The sequence below is a fragment of the Moschus berezovskii genome, chromosome 8 (assembly GCF_049115385.1).
Source record: "Moschus berezovskii isolate FMDL1 chromosome 8, NW_MosBer_1.0, whole genome shotgun sequence".
Classification (NCBI taxonomy): domain Eukaryota; kingdom Metazoa; phylum Chordata; class Mammalia; order Artiodactyla; family Moschidae; genus Moschus; species Moschus berezovskii.
Genome location: NC_142467.1, coordinates 14,508,625 through 14,528,645, shown reverse-complemented (window position 1 = coordinate 14,528,645; position 20,021 = coordinate 14,508,625). Strand labels below are relative to the sequence as shown.

The 20,021-nt window shown below is 43.2% G+C and overlaps 1 protein-coding gene across 8 annotated transcripts in view; it reads left to right on the top strand.

The window, feature by feature from the left end:
• The window catches only part of CAST (calpastatin), a 125,299-nt gene that overhangs the window by 36,479 nt on the left and 68,799 nt on the right, over window positions 1-20,021 (top strand). For 6 of the 8 annotated variants that reach the window (XM_055429450.2, XM_055429449.2, XM_055429453.2 and 3 more), the window contains exon 3: window positions 2,645-2,716. In XM_055429450.2, the coding sequence (XP_055285425.2) occupies window positions 2,645-2,716 (72 nt within the window). Of the gene's footprint in view, window positions 1-2,644; window positions 2,717-12,476; window positions 12,619-20,021 lie in introns of those variants that run through there. The other 2 variants (XM_055429454.2, XM_055429455.2) reach the window with 2 other exon arrangements.

Here is a 20,021-nt window from a genome sequence, read left to right as displayed (position 1 = left end):
AATACAGCTGAAGAGAGAACTACGTCATGTATCAGCCAAAACAATGTGTAACAATACTAATCTGAGAATAAGGGGTCTGTGCTGAGGTATACGTGTGCATATCTAAGCTTTTCTGCTGTGTTTCCAGTGCCTGACATTATAAATATTAGATAATGGAAGATCATTTTTTACAAATTCTACTCCTGTTTCAGCTCAACTAAATTGGTCCTTTGTAAACTATGTAATTCAGATGTCTCAAAGAACAAAGCAAGATCACACCCACGGGAAAGCTGAGATATCTATCCTCAGTTGAGTTAAAAGATACTGAATTTAATAATAATTTTTCAATTACCTTTTAAAGTAAACCTTAAGTTTATACACAGGTAAAATGAAAATCATTATGTATGTTAAATTTATTTTTTAAATAAATAGCATGTGTATTAAGTTATTTTGAATGTAACGGTTTCATAACTCAGCCGAAAGTTTTAATGTTTGTGGGCAAATCGTAGCTAACGGGTGGAGGAGAATTCATTTACAGGCAAGCCTGGGTCTGGTGTGTGCATTCTGACGTGAGAACTGGAGCTGCAGTTAGTGCCAATTGCAGCGTGACCTTCCCCGATCACAGCTGAGACCACAAGTTAATAGCTAGAGCAGTGGACAGTGTTCGGACTTTTCTGGGCTTCAGTCTCCTAACTGGAAATGGGGAGGCTGAAATGGAAAATGAAATTATAATGAATAACCCCAAAGCTGTACGCTTGTCTTCATTTCTTATATCTAACCCCTTACACTGAATCCATGTTACACACTATGGTTATCAGAAGCTATCTCTTAAGATACCTTATATTTTGAAACGGGATTTGTGATATGGACAAAACTTAGGCCATCCCCTCCTTTTACCATCTCCCATGTCACACCCAAAGTACTAATGTTTTAGTGGAAGTGAAAAAAGTGAAAGTGTTAGTTGCTCAGTCGTGTCCGACTCTTCGCGACCCCATGGACTGCAGTCCACCAGGCTCCTCCGTCCATGGGATTTTCCAGGCAAGAGTACTGGAGTGGGGTGCCATTGCCTTCTCCAAGTAGTTACATAAGAAAATACAAAAAAATTAAAAAAGCACAAGGAAGCACTCTTAACCCCACTATCAAAAAATAACCCCATGTGAACTTCAGAGATCATACTACGCATGTTACTTTATAATGTGGCTTTTCTTTATGTAAAATATAAGTAAAATATTTTCATTTAATGCAGTGTTCTTCTAAACATGATCTTTAAACAACCACATGACATTTCATCCTGTAGCTGTTCATAGCATGACCCCTTATGTGGGAGGCAGTGTAGGTAGAGAGAATAAGGTGAAAGAATAAGGTCTGAAATGGGGATAACAATAGTAACAGCTTTATATTGTGTAACGTTAAGATTAACTAACTTGTTACACATGATACATGTTACATATTATATGATGTTATACATGTTATATGATGTTATACACGTTACACATGATGATGCTTAGAGCACTTACAATAGTCCTGTAATACATTATATTAGAGCATTATTTTATTATTATCTATAATTATTCTGATAGAACAATTACCTGATACATGGTAAGAACTCAACGTGCAGTGAAAATGAAGTGAAAGTCGCTCAGTTGTGTCCAACTCTTTGCGACCCCATGGACTACACAGTCCAAGGAATTCTCCAGGCAAAAATACTACAGTGAATGGGCTTTCCCTTCTCCAGGGATCTTCCCAGCCCAGGAATCGAACTCGGTTCTCCTGCATTGCAGGCAGATTCTTTACCAACTGAGCTATCAGGGAAGCCCTTATGGAGTGGGTAGCCTTTCCCTTCTCCAGGGGATCTTCCCAACCCAGGGATCAAACCCAGGTCTCCCACATTGCATGCAGATTCTTTACCAGCTGAGCCACAAGGGAAGCCCAAGAATATTGAAGTGGGTAGCCTATCCCTTCTCCAGCAGATCTTCCCGACCCAGGAATCAAACCAGGGTCTCCTGCATTGCAGGCAGATTCTTTACCAACTGAGCTATCAGGGAAGCCCAAGAACTCAATAAACATTATTATTATTCATCATAGTATTATAACTTCAAAGAGCAAAAAAAATATAGGTAATAAAGAACTCAATAAACATTCATTATTACCTATATTGTTTTTTGCTTTTTAAAGTTAGAATACTGTGATGAATATCTGTGAATAAAAAAAGGCTTTTGCTCTTGTAATATTATTTCCCTAAGATAAGTTTCTTAGACATAGAATTACATCTTTGATACTTGCTGCTGAGTCACCCTCTGGAGGCTGTACTAACGCCTGCTCTGCAGTGCTCAGGGTAAGACAAAAAGTATGTACCCTGTTCTGGGAATTCATGGCGGTGGAAAATGGCACCTGCCCATGTGAGGATTTTGGCAGTTTTCCAAAATCACTGAATATTGAACAATTGCAGTTTATTCAATGCACTCTTTCTTTTTAATATTTATATAGTCTTCAGGCTAAGATATAAAAAATTAAAAACTTGTTTTTTGTGTGTGCTTAGTGTTGAGTGTATTAGTCTGAATTTTCCTTAAAAAGATATTTGTATTGATAGCAAAATTTGCGCTTGACCACATTGTTAAGGTATCTTCCCCCATCGAAGCTAATATTTTCTTTTTTTTTTTTCCAGAAAAAAGCAGCAAGCCTTGGGAGCAGTCAGGCCTCCAGAACTCAGGCTGGTGAAAAAGCCCCGATCACCAAGGTCAGTCAATTCCTGGACATGAAAAGACACCTACTTTACAGACGTATCACTATTGGGTGGGACTTACAGGGAAAGCAAACAAGTCAAATATGTCACTGAAAATTGAGCAAAGTATCCTTTCTGTTCTGGTGGGGGAGGTACAAAGCAACAGGCATGACATTTCTTAATAAGGACTTGATGATTTAAGACCTAATAAAGACATTTGTGTTATTATTTTTACTGGCATCTGATAGTAAGTGTCCAAAAATATTAATCATTATTTAAATGTTTATAAATAATATTTGATTTTTGTACATACTATGAGTAGAAATATAGTCTTTCCACTTCTTCAGAAAATAATTCAAATTATCTTTATGAGTATTAACCATAGCAGGCTCTTGCTAAACGTGGTGTATAATTATCTTATGTAATCCGTCACAAGCTTGTAATTATTATACCTTTATACCCGAGGAAACCTGGGCTCAGAGAGGTTAAGTAACCTTGACAGGTCACAAAGCCAGTAAGGTGGAGGTAGGGTTCAAACCCAGGCTTCCTGGTCACAAAAGATCCTGGACCTTTTAAAGTCTGACCGAGCCTTCTTTGGTAATATAACACTACAAAGTTTTGCAGCTTATAAAAATCACTGAAATTTCATCTTTCAAGATAAGCTGTAACTACCATTTAAGCTAGTACTTTTCAATATATAAAATAGCTATGCTCCTTCCACTTCAGCTGGTGATCTTCCAGTATATCCAGGATTATCCAAACCTTAACCTGTTTCAGGATTGCCTATATGACTATTGAACAAAAGCATTTTTTTTTTTTCCCCATTGAAACTGGTGGCTCTCCTGTGGAGGGCTGTGGACTTCCTCATTCATGTGTTACTTGCTTGGTGAAGAGTTCACATTTTAGAGCCTCCTGGAGCCTCAGCTGCTGTCCAAACCCCTTATAAGTACCCAGACTAAACCCAGCTGAGATATGAGAAGAGACTGGGCCAGGCTATCTCTGCTGCCATAGCCCTCCTTAGTCCTCATACTCTCTTGTTTGGAGGTCTCCAACTAAAATATATTTTCTAGACGTGGCCTATCTTTTGTAATATTATGACTCTTATTTAACTTGCACTTAAATATGCCTCTAAAAATTAGAAGCGTCATTGGTTCAGTCGCTCAGTCGTGTCTGACTCTTTGCGACCCCATGGACTGCAGCACGCCAGGCCTCCCTGTCCATCACCAACTCCCGAAGTTTACTCAAACTCATGTCCATCAAGTCGGTGATGCCATCCAGCCATCTCATCCTCTGTTGTCCCCTTCTCCTCCGGCTTTCAATCTTTCCCAGCCATCAGGGTCTTTTCCAGTGAAAAGACCGGTTCTTCACATCAGGTGCCCAAAGCTTCATTAGCCAGACCCTAATCTCAGGAGATTTTTAGTGATTCATTTGTAAATAGTTTCTAGAATTGTCATTACCTAAACTCTTGGAGTTTCAGTACATTGTCCAGATCTCCTGCCTGGGAAGAGCCTTTATTCATTTCTTTCATTCAAACTCTTGGAGGGTCAGTACATTGTGGAAAATCACACTTAGGTATTTTTGTTTTATTTCCTTTATTTCCCACCCCACCCCCCACTTGAATTTAGTGGTAAGAAGCAGTTCCTTTTACATCTTTTTTCTACACAGGAGTATCATCCACTCATTTCTAGGTAGAATTCTTGTAAAGAATTTGGCCATTCTCCTCAAATCCTGCCCTGCCTCGGGAAGCTGTGGGAGGGAGTGTAGCTGGGAGGTGGAGACATTTAGCCACACAGTGACTGTTTCAGTATTTACTGGCAAACTTGTAATTCTCTCCTTGGCTTCTCCCATCCCATTTTTCTATTGTTCTTTATCACTATGGTTCCCTGACTGGAGTTCCTTCACCAATTTCCTGAATATTGGTTTTTCCAGGATTTAATTCTTCATTCCTTCCTTTTTGTATCTTTAACTCTTAGAGTATTAGAAAAAAATATATATATACACACACACTTATATATGTGTATACATATATTTTTTTCTTAGTTTTTAACTTTGTCTTTTGATACCAGATTGAAAGTCCTCAGAATCATCATCACTTAAAAATGATCATTCCCACGCATCATTTAATTGCATTTGTGACCCCTTGAAGCCTTTTATTACACAATAAATTATCACAACACACAGGCAAATGATATTCTCCCGACACATGACAGGATAATAGTAGATATAATTGGCAGTGCGGATTAGTTCTGGTTTTCTTGATTCTGGACACATTCAACTCAAAAGTTAAAGTAACTGACAATTCTACAATTATTAAGAAAAACAGTCTATATTAAAAATTCCCTGGCCTGCTATGATTCATGGGGTCACGGAGAGTCGGACACGACTGAGCGACTGAACTGAAAACTGTATATAGCTGTATATTAGATACTGGTTACCATGTATTGCAGAAATGTTTTATGAGAATTCTTACAAAATCAATAATTATGTGTACAAATAATATCACTTCTGCCATGCAGTTCTGGGTTTGAAGGATCCGAAAGACTTAAGTGGCATAGATATTTCTAATTCAAAATCATTACTTTAAGGTGTTTAGTGCTTAAAATTGAATTTTTATAAATTAATAATGAGGACTAATGAGGCTATAGAAATTAGACTCTTACTAAATAAATAGCTGGGATCCAAAATCAGTCATGCAGTTGTATTTTACTGAAAGAATCTCAAGCAGCTTCTATTGTAACCACCAACTAACTCTGGTGAGGAAAGCGAGGTTGAACTTGCATTAAGAACATCTCTGCAGAAGACTGGCTATAAGAGAATGTGCTAGGTAAAGTTATCCGTTCCCACTGGAATCTACTCTGACGACTTCACGCTAAAGGGATTCTTTAAGGGCGAGTGGGTAGCTCCTAGAGAAATCCAGAAAGCTCCAGCAGAAAGAATCTATTTCACAGCCGGGAACAACACCCTGCCTCCCCGTGGCAGCTCCTCCTTGCCGCCACTGGAGCTCAGCACCTATCACGTTTAGGCCTGGATGCCAGGACCTTGGATACTGCCAACCTTGAACGCAGGAAGCCCTTCTCCTAACTCAGACCTACCAGTGGGCGACGTCTCCACTCTGCTCATTTCCGGGCTCACTAGTGTGAGGCACAGCTGATTGGCCAATGAGGGTCACGTGCATTAACCCTGCTGCAGAGGAATCTGGGGCTGGGAAGGCTCGCAATGTATTGACTGGGCTTCCCTGGTGGCTCAGCTGGTAAAGAATCTGCCTACAATGCAGGAGACCTGGCTTCAATCCCTGGGTTGGGAAGATCCCTGGAGAAGGGAAAAGCTACCCACTCCAGTATTCTGGCCTGGAGAATTCCACGGACTGTATGGGGTCGCAAAGAGTCCGACACGACTGGGTGGCTTTCAATAATGAAAAATTTCAAATGTATTGCCAGCTGCCAGCTATTTACTGTGGAAGGGAAAATAAGAGAACTGCCTAATTGAACTGGAGGAAAACTCACTGGTTACCACTCCAGTATTCTTGCCAGGAAAAATCCCATGGACAGAGGAGCTGGTTGGCTGGGCCACTGTCCATGGGGTCACAAAAGAGTCAGACACGACTGAGTGACTAAACAACAAATAACAGGTTATTTAGCAACATTAGACCTTTTAAACAGAAGAGGGCACATACAGCTTTGCTCCCAGTTGGCGGGGAGAAGATCTGTGCAGGAATAAGCGCCCACCAGAGAATTGCTTCTGTGCTTTTGGTCCTGGTTCTACCATAAATACCTGTTAACCTTGGCAGCACGGCCCTACTTTTCTCATGCATAACGTGAGTTAGGGGCGGGGTGGGGGCGGGGCGCAGAATAAACTCAGCATACTGTGGGAGGCATCCCAATGTTCAGTGTCAGCCTCACCCACAGAACCTTTGGACCACATGTGGTGGGTGAGATGATTCTGTGTGTTGTTAAGTAAGCAAGCATTTTTATTTCAATAGTTCTGCATGTGTTTTAGTGTGCTAAAAAAAAGTAAAGTAGAACTTCCAAACTCATAATCTCTTGGATAGTTTTGCTTAAAACAAGGCTAAATGAAGTCACTCAGTCGTGTCTGACTCTGCGACCCCACGTACTGTAACCTACCAGGCTCCACCATCCATGGGATTTTCCAGGCAAGAATAGTGGAGCGGGTTGCCATTTCCTTCTTTAAGGGATCTTCCTAACCCAGCGATCAAACCAGGGTCTCGCACACCGCAGGTAGACTCTTTACCGTCTGAGCCACCAGGAAAGTCAAGGTTAGACATGGTTAAAATGTAAATTTGTTTTTAAAATGTTAAGTAAATATAGTTATGCCAAATAAAAAGAAAAAAATAGTGCCTTAGACGGTAGAGAATCTGCCTGCAGGAGACCCAGGTTCAATTCGTGGGTTGGGAAGATCCCTTGGAGAAGGGAATGGCAGCCCACCCCAGTATTCTTGCTTAGAAAACTCCATGGACAGAGGAACCTGGTGGGCTACAGTTTGTGGGGTTGCAATGAGTTGGACGTGACTGAAGGACCATAACACACATACTCAAATAACCAAGGTTTGGGAAACAAGATTCAGAGCAGTAAGTATCATTTTAATGTGCATATTCAGTCAGTGAGGTTTTTATAAAATGCAGATTCTGACTCAGGAGGTATGCGGTGAGACTGAGATTCTTTCTGCTTTTCTAACAAGCTCCCAGTTGCTGCTGGTGGTTTGGCAACTGCATTTTGAGCTGCAGAGATGCTGAATTGTGCTGAATGTGGGTAATTTAGGTTACTTGTATCTTAGATTACCTAAGAATAGCAAGGAGAGATAAGAAAGCCTTCCTCGGCGATCAATGCAAAGAAATAGAGGAAAACAACAGAATAGGAAAGACTAGAGATCTCTTCAAGAAAATTAGAGATACCAAGGGAACACTTCATGCAAAGATGGGCTCAATAAAGGACAGAAATGGTATGGACCTAACAGAAGCAGAAGATTAAGAAGAGGTGGCAAGAATACACAGAAGAACTGTACAAAAAAGATCTTCACAACCAAGATAGCCATGATAACGTGATCACTGACCTAGACCCAGAAGTCTTGGAATGGGAAGTCAAGTGGGCCTTAGAAAGCATCACTATGAACAAAGCTAATGGAAGTGATGGAATTCCAGTTGAGCTATTTCAAATCCTGAAAGATGACGCTGTGAAAGTGCTGCACTCAATATGCCAGCAAATTTGGAAAACTTAGCAGTGGCCACAGGACTGGTAAAGGTCAGTCTTCATTCCAATCCCAAAGAAAGGCAGTGCCAAAGAATGCTCAAACTACTGTACAATTGCACTCATCTCACACGCTAGTAAAGTCATGCTCAAAATTCTCCAAGCCAGGCTTCAGCAATACGTGAACTGTGAACTTCCACCTGTTCAAGCTGGTTTTAGAAAAGGCAGAGGCACCAGAGATCAAATTGCCAACATCCGCTGGATCATGGAAAAAGCAAGAGAATTCCAGAAAAACATCTATTTCTGCTTCATTGACTATGCCAAAGCCTTTGACTGTGTGGGTCACAATAAACTGTGGAACATTCTGAAAGAGATGGGAATACCAGACCACCTGACCTGCCTCTTGAGAAACCTGTATGCAGGTCAGGAAGCAACAGTTAGAACTGGACATGGAACAACAGACTGGTTTCAAATAGGAAAAGGAGTATGTCAAGGCTGTATATTGTCACCCTGCTTATTTACCTTATATGCAGAGTACATCATGAGGAATGCTGGGCTGGAAGAAGCACAAGCTGGAATCAAGATTGCCAGGAGAAATACCAATAACCTCAGATATGCAGATGACACCACCCTTATGGCAGAAAGTGAAGAGGAACTAAAAAGCCTCTTGATGAAAGTGAAAGAGGAGAGTGAAAAAGTTGTCTTGAAGCTCAACATTCAGAAAACGAAGATCATGGCATCTGGTCCCATCACTTCATGGGAAATAGATGGAAAAACAGTGGAAACAGTGTCAGACTTTATTTTTTGGGGCTCCAAAATCACTGTGGATGCTGATTGCAGCCATGAAATTAAAAGATGCTTACTCGTTGGAAGGAAAGTTATGACCAACCTAGATAACATATTAAAAAGCAGAGACATTACTTTGCAACCAAGGTCTGTCTAGTCAAGGCTATGGTTTTTCCCGTGGTCATGTATGGATGTGAGAGTTGTACTGTGAAGAAAGCTGATCGCTGAAGAATTGATGCTTTTGAACTGTGGTGTTGGAGAAGACTCTTGAGAGTCCCTTAGACTGCAAGGAGATCCAACCAGTCCATTGTAAAGGAGATCAATCCTGGGTGTTCGTTGGAAGGACTGATGCTGAAGCTGAAACTCCAATACTTTGGCCACCTCATGTGAAGAGTTGACTCATTGGAAAAGACTCTGATGCTGGGAGGGGTTGGGGGCGGGAGGAGACAGGGACGACAGAGAATGAGATGGCTGGATGGCATCACCGACTCGATGGACATGAGTTTGAGTGAACTCCGGGAGTTGGTGATGGATATGGAGGCCTGGCGTGCTGTGATTCATGGGGTTGCAAAGAGTTGGACAGGAACGGAACTGAACTGAGATTACCTAAACTGATCAGAGAATCAGAATATGTAACAGATTAGATAATCTGGTTAAAATGCAGATTCTCAGGTTCCATGCCACAAAAATCTGTTTCCTCATAAGGGGGTAAGGCCCAGGGTTTTCTTTATTTGATAAATACCTTCCAGTTTTTGAGAGGTGGGTGATGTGGAGGCCATGCTGGGAGAAAGGATGAACCTCAGGGACTAGAATAGACACAGTATCAGTTCAGTTCAGTTCAGTTCAGTTCAGTCGCTCAGTCATGTCCGACTCTCGGTGACCCCATGAATCACAGCATGCCAGGCCTCCCTGTCCATCACCAACTCCCGGAGTTCACTCAAACTCATGTCCACAGAGTCGGTGATGCCATCCAGCCATCTCATTCTCTGTCGTCCCCTTCTCCTCCCGCCCCCAACCTTTCCCAGCATCAGAGTCTTTTCCAGTGAGTCAACTCGTCGCATGAGGTGGCCAAAGTATTGCAGTTTCAGCTTTAGCATCAGTCCTTCCAACCAATACCCAGGACTGATCTCCTTTACAATGGACTGGTTGGATCTCCTTGCAGTCTAAGGGACTCTCAAGAGTCTTCTCCAACACCACAGTTCAAAAACATCAATTCTTCGGCGACCAGCTTTCTTCACAATCCAACTCTCACATCCATACATGACCACGGAAAAAACCATAGCCTTGACTAGACGGACCTTTGTTGACAAAGTAATGTTTCTGCTTTAATATACTATCAAGGTTGGTCATAACTTTCCTTCCAAGGAGTAAGTGTCTTTTAATATCATGGCTTCAATCAGCATCTGCAGTGATTTTGGAGCCCAAAAAAATAAAGTCTGACACTGTTTCCACTGTTTTTCCATCTATTTCCCATGAAGTGATGGGACCAGATGCCATGATCTTAGTTTTCTGAATGGTGAGCTTCAAGCCAACCTTTTCACTCTCCTCTTTCACTTTCATCAAGAGACTTTTGAGTTCCTCTTCACTTTCTGCCATAAGGGTAGTGTCATCTGCATATCTGAGGTTATTGATATTTCTCCCGGCAATCTTTATTCCAGCTTGTGCTTCTTCCAGCCCAGCATTCCTCATGATATACTCTGCATATAAGTTAAATAAGCAAGGTGACAATATACAGCCTTGACGTACTCCTTTTCCTATTTGAAACCAGTCTGTTGTTCCATGTACAGTTCTGACTGTTGCTTCCTGACCTGCATACAGGTTTCTCAAGAGGCAGGTCAGGTGGTCTGGGATTCCCATCTCTTTCAGAATGTTCCACAGTTTATTGTGATCCACACAGTCAAAGGCTTTGGCATAGTCAATGAAGCAGAAATAGATGTTTTTCTGGAACTCTCTTGCTTTTTCCATGATCCAGCGGATGTTGGCAATTTGATCTCTGGTGCCTCTGCCTTTTCTAAAACCTGCTTGAACATCTGGGAGTTCATGGTTCACACAGACACAGTATACCTGGGAGCAATTCCGTCCCTCTTCATCTCCAAGGAGAAGAGTCCTTTTCTACCTGTCCTGCAGGATAAGCATCTTCGGAAGTTTTATTTCACAACCATGTAATTACTAATCTGTACCCTTGAAGAGCTCAGACATACCCTCATTGAGAGAGATATGCTACCTAACGTTGGAGCTGTGGGACTCAGGGCTCATCCCTCTTGAGAAGTGGCCCAAGTAAGTCAAGCTGGTTGTTTGAAATGTCACTGATAGGCTGAGGTTAAGATAAGCTGAGGTTAAGAAACAAAAAAGCAGAGATAATACTGACCATGAACCAAAAAGGAATTTAAGCTACATTTTCATCTAGAAGAATTATGAGGATGGGGGTCTTCTCCTCAGGGAATTATAGAATATTAGAGGTGGAAGGGCTTTTCTTTCACCACCAAGTAAATGAAAAATGATAAGAAATAAGGTGGCTGTGGGGAACACCTTGCAGAAGTCAGTGGACCCCGCCTGCTTTGATTGCTGGGTGGATGTGGGTACCAGCCTGCCCAGATGAGCACTCTGCTGAATGCCAGCTGGCCGTCACCTCTGCTTTGGCTGGAGACAGAGTGAGTCACTGCTCAGCTGTCACTCGTGAGGCCTGAATTTCTGGTCCTCAACCACCCACTGCCACCGCCTCCTGCACTCACACCCCCAGCTCCCTGTCTCGAGCCTTTATTGTAAGCAGTTTATGGCTTTGGGGGAAACTGGCTTCCCATATTTCTTTAAAATTTTATAAGTGTTTTCCCTAACCCCAATCCCTTGTTTTATATTTATTTGTTAGCATTCTTCTATTTTCTTCCCTGCTGGGCCAGTCGGTAAAGCGTCTGCCTTCAATGTGGGAGACCCAGGTTTGATCCCTGGGTCGGGATAGGAAATGGCACCCCACTCCAGTACTCTTGCCTGGAAACTCCCAAGGCCGGAGGAGCATGGTAGGCTAGTCTATGGGGTCGCAAAGAGTCGGACACGACTGAGCAACTTCAAGTTTTTAAGTGTATTCTTCTATAAGGAAAAGTATTTCCTAATCTCTCCTCAGTATCTAAAGGATATTTATTGCTGGGAATGTGGTGGGGAGGTTGCTACCTGTGTAAGATTAAAACAGAATAGGGACATTTAGCAAAATCATTCCAGACTAGCCAAGGCTACATCTGCCAGCTGCTGCAGAAAGGGTAGGTGGCCAACTTTGTCTGTGTTTCAGTTCCCATGTTTTAAGAGAAGAGTCTCAGGGCGGAGAGGAATTTATTAGTGGTCGGTTAAGTTTCTTGAGTGTCCATGAATTGGCTGAGTATATATATAAACAAATTTATTTATGGCAGTATGGATTCATGCATTCTTATTTTATTCAGTGGCTTAAAATCCATTCTTATTTTGAAATGTTTAGTCATAATGTATAATGTACAGTAATTCAGTAGAATTTTGGTTCTGCTGAACCACTCTTTAGAAAGCAAAATCTGTTATGGGATGTAAAATGTTAATTTCCTCCGTAGTTTAAAAAGCGACATTTGGGGGCGTGTGTTCGCACAGAGACAGCCTTGGAGCGGCAGACCTCTGCCATCGGCGGGTGCCCTGCATCGCGTTGTTTTGTTAGCCAGCCCGGGGGATGCCGGCCCCGCAGGCAGAGCGGCCATCGCCCCCTCCAGGAACCGCGCGGAGCCCCGGGGGCGGTGCTGCCGGGGAGGGCAGCGGAGGGCGGGGAGCGCCTGCGTCGCGCGTCCCGGGACCGCCCCGCCGCGTCCGTCTCCGCGCGCTGCGCTGCGGCTGCAAGCTGAAACCGCGGGGGCCGGCGCAATCGGGAATGCAACCCGCGCGCCCCGCTGACGTCTCCGGGGCCCCGAAGCCGGACGCAGAGTGAGTACTGATTTCGGCCGCTTGTCCCCGAGGCTGTGGCGGCTTCCCGGGCCGGCGGGCTCCCAGCGCCTGGACGTGCGCCCCGACCAATCCTTTGACCTTTAAGATCCATCTCCTTCCAGTGGGTTCTAAGCTCCCTTGTGTTACTTGCCGACCCCTCCTCCCGGCGGTGCCGCTGTGCCTGGCTGCTGGACTGGGGATGGATCTGGTGATCGTACAGGGTAGGGTTCCAAAACCAGGGATTTGTGTGACCTGGAAAAAATGCTGAAAAACAAAAAAAGAGCAGCAGCTCTGTGGATTCAGTTTGGCCCCGTGATCTTTACGATTAGACCCCGTCTCCCCGCGCCCTGCCCCCTCCGCCGTGGTGACCTCCGTTTTAGAGAATGACTTCACTGTGTGTAACCTCTCCGTGTACCTGATAACGTGCGGGGTGTGGCGTGGCCGATGTTGTGACTTGTTTTGGTTCTGTTTCCTTGAACACAACCTGAGGCTGTGGTCGGATGACATCACTGAGCGGTCCTTTGTACCTGTCTTTCAAGAATGCAAAATGTTTTCGTGGAGATTGACGACCTCTTCTGAGCTGTTAGGGTGGTCCCATGCCTCAGTTATAAACGCGTTCGGGGCTGGTTCTTTATTCCTATTTTATAGCTTGAGAAAAGGAGGCTGAGAGTTTAAGAAGCGTCCTCCAAGGGTGGGACCTTGAGACCTCTGACTAGTCCCGTAGGGAATCTACCTGTACCTACATCAGAGGAATGGGACTGCTTGCTTACTCGGCAGTTCTGGAAAGTTCCTGCTATATGAGATGTTTTCGAGAGGGAAAACCTCTGCATTGCAGGGAGGGCCAATAAGGAGTGGCACCTGCTGTTTAAAGACGGCAAGTTTATTTTCTAATGAAGAGTGCCTCTTCCTGACATGTTGTTTGTGGGAACTGAATTTAACTTTTGCACGCTGATTTTTCAGTATCTACGGATATTTATTGCTGGGAATGCAGTGGGGAGGAGATTGCTGCCTGTGTAAGATTAAAACAGAATAGTGACATTTAGCAAAATCATGCTAGACTATCCAAGGCTACATCTGCCGACTGATGGAGAAGGGGTAGCTGGCCAATAGCAGCGAGGATAGAGCGCGAATCCTGGTACAGGCAGCAAGAACACTTGATGACTTTAAAAAAAAAAAGTGAACTTTGCAGACTGCCTGATGTGTTTATGAAGCAGTGCCTTCAAGTATAAACATTGTCTGTTTCAGTTCTCATGCTTTAAGAGAAGATGCTCAGTGCGGAGAGGAGTTTATTAGTGATGGGTTAGGTTTCTTGGTTGTCCATGAATTGGCTGAGTATAATTCTTCTCTCAGCAATGAAGATTTAAAAGAGAACAATTATTGGACAGGAGCGACTGAACTGAACTGAAACTGATCTGAAACTGATCATTTGAAAAAGATTTAGGAAAACATGCGGGGTTAATTTGAATTCAGTTGGTAAAATCAGCCAAATATTTGTGTTCCTATTCATTGTTTATAATAACAGCTATCTGTAAGGCATCACTACTTCTTAGCTGGAAGTATTTACTTTTCCCACAATATGAACCACTTAATCATTCAGTCCTATTTAAATGAAAGCCCACAACCTATGTTCTCCTCTGCACAGAGACACCTTTGTCTCTTCTCTTTACCTCACAGCGCCCTCATTTTGGAGACTGTTTGAATCTGGGATATTTGAATCTGTGTTTTAGCATCAGTGTGTCTGGCCTCATAAGAAGGAGCTATTTTATCCTGTAGTTTTTTATATACTGAGTTAATAATCTGCATACTGAGAAAGTACAATGGGCCTTCACAAACTGTTGTGTTTTATTTTTTTTCTGTGTGAATACCTTTTAACTAAAAAATGTCAGTTTCCCAGTGTTTCTCAACAGAGTACTAATGGCATTTGGGTTGACTGTTCCTAATTGGGCAGGGCTCTCTTGTTCCCACTAAATGCCAGAGCATGACAAAAATGCCATCATGCATACATTTTAAAATTCCCTTTCATTGGGTGCTGCCCCCCCCACCATGGTTAAGATCAGTCAATACACTATTTTTATGGAAAGCCATAAATATAATTACTCAGTCCCATTGTTTCCAGTCTTTAAGGGTCCTTTACAGCATCTCTTTGCTGGGAAGGGTTGGGGGCGGGAGGAGAAGGGGACAACCGAGATTTAGATGGCTGGATGGCATCTCCGACTCTGTGTACATGAGTTTGGGTGAACTCCAGGAGTTGGTGATGGACACGGGGGTCTGGCGTGCTGTGATTCGTGAGGTCGCAGAGAGTCGGACACGACTGAGCGACTGAACTGAACTGAACAGCATCTCTTAAGACAGGTTGACTTCTGAGCAAGTCCATACATATATTTGAACCTTGGAGATTTGGGTGGAGGCTGTGTGTAATCCTGTTGCTAAAGTGACATTGTTAGCCTTGTGCCCTCCTGTTCACATTTAGGCAATAATAATAAATTATTAGCAAGTGATTTTAATAGGTTTCAGAAAAAGAACAGATCAACACAATCTGTATTAGATCAGCGTATTGGCTCAGTGGTTAAGATTCTGCCTGCCAAGCAGAAGACGTGGGTTTTATCTCGGGGTTGGAAAGATCCCCTGGAGAAGGAAATGGCAACCCACTCCAGTATTCTTGCCTGGAGAATCCCAGGGACAGAGGAGCCTGGCGGGCTACAGTCCATGGGGTCACAAAAGAGTTGGATACGACTTCGTGACTAAACAGCAAAAAAAAAAAAATCAGCATTAATAGTTATAGCTATTCTTACTGACAATTACTGTGTTCTATGCATATGTCGAGCATTTTACATGATCTGATGATGAGAAAGGGAGGAGGTAGATACCCTTCTCATGCCCACTTTACAGATTAAGAGAGTAAGAGCCTGATCTTTTAACCACTGCACTGTGTTGTTTCTCAGGGCATGTTTAACACCTCTCCATAAAATACGTCCTAAATGTAGTGGGTGGAGTTAACACACACTGAAGTCTCGTTTGACTGTATCATCTCATTTGGCTATGGTTACTTTTGTTAGAATGCCAGCTTTTTACTCTGCTGTGAGCCCTTTGAAGACAAGATCCACATCTTTGGACCACCACTGCATCTTCCATGGTGCCTTCCACATAGTAATTGCTCAATAAATATTTATTGCATTGAAAAAGAAGATTGGTTTTTTTTACTCAATATGAACAGACCCCTAAGATACTGTTGCACGAGCGTAGAGATTTATCCGAGGTAGGTAGAAAAGGTAAAACAATATTCGTTTTTGTTCTCTAAGCTTTATGAGCATTTACAGCTTACCATCTGTTTGTCCATTAGGTAAAGATTAGGTAATCAAAAGAGATCCATAATGAACTATTTTTGTTTAACTTCTACAATGGCCCCACATGGTGCTCAGGATACAGATGTGAAGTATGGCCCACATAACAAATATAAAAACACAGTGTAAAAAGTGCTAAAAAGCGTTGCTATCAAGGTGCTGTGAGGCAGTGCAAGTTTGAGGTAAGGGGGATGAGGTTAAGCTTGGGCCTGTTTTTCTGGGAATAAACGTTAGTAAAATGAGTCCCTTAAAGGAGATCTGTAACCAGTCAGTTCAAGGCCGGACTCTTCAGAGATCTGAATGCATCCAACTTCCCAAGCGTTGGCTTGCCTGATTCATTATTTTCTTGATCCCGTCTTTCCAGACTTGCCCCTGACTACCAGTGGAGTTACTCTGATCTCCCCCCGCACACTTTTCCGTATGCTGTTATGTGGGACTGAGAGTTTTGATCCATTTTAGGGCTCTCTCGTGAGGTGTTCTTGACAACTGTCCCCTGCAGACAGGATTCCCACCAGGTGTTAGTGACAACCTGAGATTTCCATTTGTCCTGCGCATTGCACAGATTAGCTGGAGACTCCATAGCTGCCTGAGTCTGTGCTGTCTGTCTGCCAAACCAGCTTGGAGGGTGACAGGTCGTCCTGCTCATCTTCCTGTTGCTTCACAACCCAAGCTGCGATGCAGGGAGGGCAGACAAGCTCACCAACAGGATAACCTGCCCCTGCATTCCAGACACTTACCTCTAAAGGCACACTGTCTCCATTTCGTTTCTTATTGAATATTTCCTGTTTGTCAGCTGCCGCGTGGTGGACACATATCCTAGGCAAAATAAGGAAAAAGCGCAGAGGCTCATCTGCTCACCCTTGATCATTTTTACTGATTCCTTCGCTGGCAGTGATTGGCACATCTCAGTTACAAAGGGGCCTCTTGGTCTCTTTTGGTGATAGTGTCTGTTTATTTTCCCTTGGATGCAACACTTACAAAACCCTAATAGTCAGTTTTATTTGGGAGGATTTCTCATATGTTGTAAAGAAGATTTGGGTCTGCTTTTACGGATTAGTCAAGTTAGCTTTGGTAAACAGGTTTCAGTTCAGTTCAGTCGCTTAGTCATGTCCGACTCTTTGCGACCCCGTGAATCACAGCACGCCAGGCCTCCCTGTCCATCACCAACTCAAACTCATGTCCATTGAGTCGGTGATGCCATCCAGCCATCTCATCCTCTGTCATCCCCTTCTCCTCCCGCCCCCAATCCCTCCCAGCATCAGTCTTTTCCAATGAGTCAATGCGTCGCATGAGGTGGCCAAAGGATTGGAGTTTCAGCTTTAGCATCAGTCCTTCCAATGAACACCCAGGATTGATCTCCTTTACAATGGACTGGTTGGATCTCCTTGCAGTCCAAGGGACTCTCAAGAGTCCTCTCCAGCACCACACTTCAAAAGCATCAATTCTTCAGCGATCAGCCTTCTTCACAGTCCAACTCGCACATCCATACATGACCATGGGAAAAACCATAGCCTTGACTAGACGGACCTTGGTTGGCAAAGTAATGTCTCTGCTTTTTAATATGCTATCTAGGTTGGTCATAACTTTCCTTCCAAGGAATAAGTGTCTTTTAATTTCATGGCTGCAATCAGGTTTACATATTGCCAAAACATAATTATCCTCAGTTCTCTAGGGCTCATGGTACATACTGATCATAATGGCTGAGATGTGGGTGAGTGGTGATGACTCCGTGGCTCATCATCATCCACGTTCTGGAACGTAAGGAGTTTCCCAGGGAGCCTTGACAATGGACTAGTAATACTAAGCCATGGGGAAGCTGACTGTAACTGAAGCAAGGCTCCCTTAATTGCACAGAGCTGTGTTTTAGCAGCGGGGTCTCCTCAGAGGAGAAAAGGTTCTTGGTTCTCAAATAGAGAAGGCAGTCCAGTGGGATAATCCCAGGCTAATCCATGGGCCTGGGACTCTTCTAACCCTTGTCCTGGGGTTGTACTTCCTCCTCCCCCTTGGAATGCTCTAATGCAGTGTTTCATGATACGAAGCCTGGAAAGCATCTGTGTGAAATTCACCTGGGATCCTTAATTAAAAATGGAGATTGCCAGGTGGCACCTCAGACCTACCCAGTCAACATCACTGGAATCTATGGCCCAGTAAGCGTTTGAGGTAAATCCTTAAACCTGTAAAAGTGGAATGAGCGCTGCTTTAAGAAGGCAGTTGGCTCACCAGAGTCGGTCTGTGAGCAGCAGCGCAGTGCAGTCTTGCTGAGAGTTGTGGCTCTTCTACTCACAGAAGCTGAGACTTCTGAGCCATCCTGAGTGGCCTCCATAAACCGACCTGACTGATGTTCATGGCCCTCTGTTGGAGTCTAAGAAAGGACCTGAACCACTCCTCTTTCAAAGCTGGTATAAGAGAATGCACCTGGGTGAGTATGCAGGCATACTCTTTGGACTCTGACATGGATTGAGGTCCTCAGTATAAATACCTCGATGAGATCTTGATCCCTCCAGAGTTGTCTAGAATAGAGTTGCTGGGGCAGAAAGCTGCTCCTACAAAGAAACCAGAGACTCAGTCTCCTGCACATCGTTTCTTCATTAGCTGTACTAAGTAGGCCAGAGTAGCAGAGGGAAAATTATTTGTTTGGTTTTCAGTCGTGTGAGTCTTTTCTGTTTCCTTCTTATGGAATAGGGAATTCTGTTTAGATTTAACAAAGCAAATAGAATCGTCTAATAGAATGCCATTACCATGACTTGTCATCATCAGAGTCCTGGAATATATGCTTTTGGATATGCTTCTTTTCATAATGTTTTGTTTACAGAGATGCATGAGGTTCAGAGGGTTTGGTCTACAGCAGGGAACTGAGACTTGTGGCCAGAATTTTTATCTTGCAGAATTCTCAACTTCTCTTTTACATTCACCATCTCTTGATTTATCTCTTTATTTAATTAATGTTTTAATATTAAATTTTATACAGTATTTCTGTGTGTCTAGAACAGAAAGGGGCTCTTGAATCAGAATTCAGATTAATTTTATTAAGCCTGCGCAGTGTTTTTAAAATGTTTGAAAGCCTTTAGATGATAACCGCACGTTCTATTTTGTCATGAAGCTTCCTACCCCCTCTTCATTCTGGCCTGATACACCCATTCACATCCCCCAAAGTATATTTTCATTTGAGTGTTAGAATCCTGATCTACAGAGATAGGCAAATATTATGTTTCTAAAAATTTTTCAGAAAAAAAATTCACTTTTTTCTTAAATAAATCCTTGCAACTGAGCTGTATCCTAGATATATGGATATGTATAGAATTAAGAGTTCCTCTAGAAGCTCAACATTCAGAAAACAAAGATCATGACATCTGGTCCCATCACTTCATGGGAAATAGATGGGGAAACCGTGGAAACAATGTCAGACTTTACTTTTCTGGCTCCAAAATCACTCTGGATGCTGATTGCAGCCATGAAATTAAAAGACGCTTACTCCTTGGAAGGAAAGTTCTGACCAATCTAGACAGCATATTAAAAAGCAGAGACATTACTTTGCCAACCAAGGTCCGTCTAGTCAAGGCTATGGTTTTTCCACTTGTCATGTATGGATGTGAGAGTTGGACAGTGAAGAAAACTGATCGCCGAAGAATTGATGCTTTTGAACTGTGGTGCTGGAGAAGACTCTTGAGAGTCCCTTGGACTGCAAGGAGATCCAACCAGTCCATTCTAAAGGAGATCAATCCTGGGTGTTCATTGGAAGGACTGATGCTAAAGCTGAAACTCCAATACTTTGGCCACCTCATGCGACGAGTTGACTCACTGGAAAAGAGTCTGATGCTGGTAGGGATTGAGGGCGGGAGGAGACGGGAACGACAGAGAATGAGATGGCTGGATGGCATCACCGACTCAATGGACATGAGTTTGAGTGAACTCTGGGAGTTGGTGATGGACAGGGAGACCTGGCGTGCTGTGATTCATGGGGTCGCAAAGAGTCGGACACGACTGAGCAACTGAACTGAACTGAACTAGTGGGCCAGAATATCTGCCTGTAAGACGACAGCACTGTTGAGCTTGGTGAAGCTT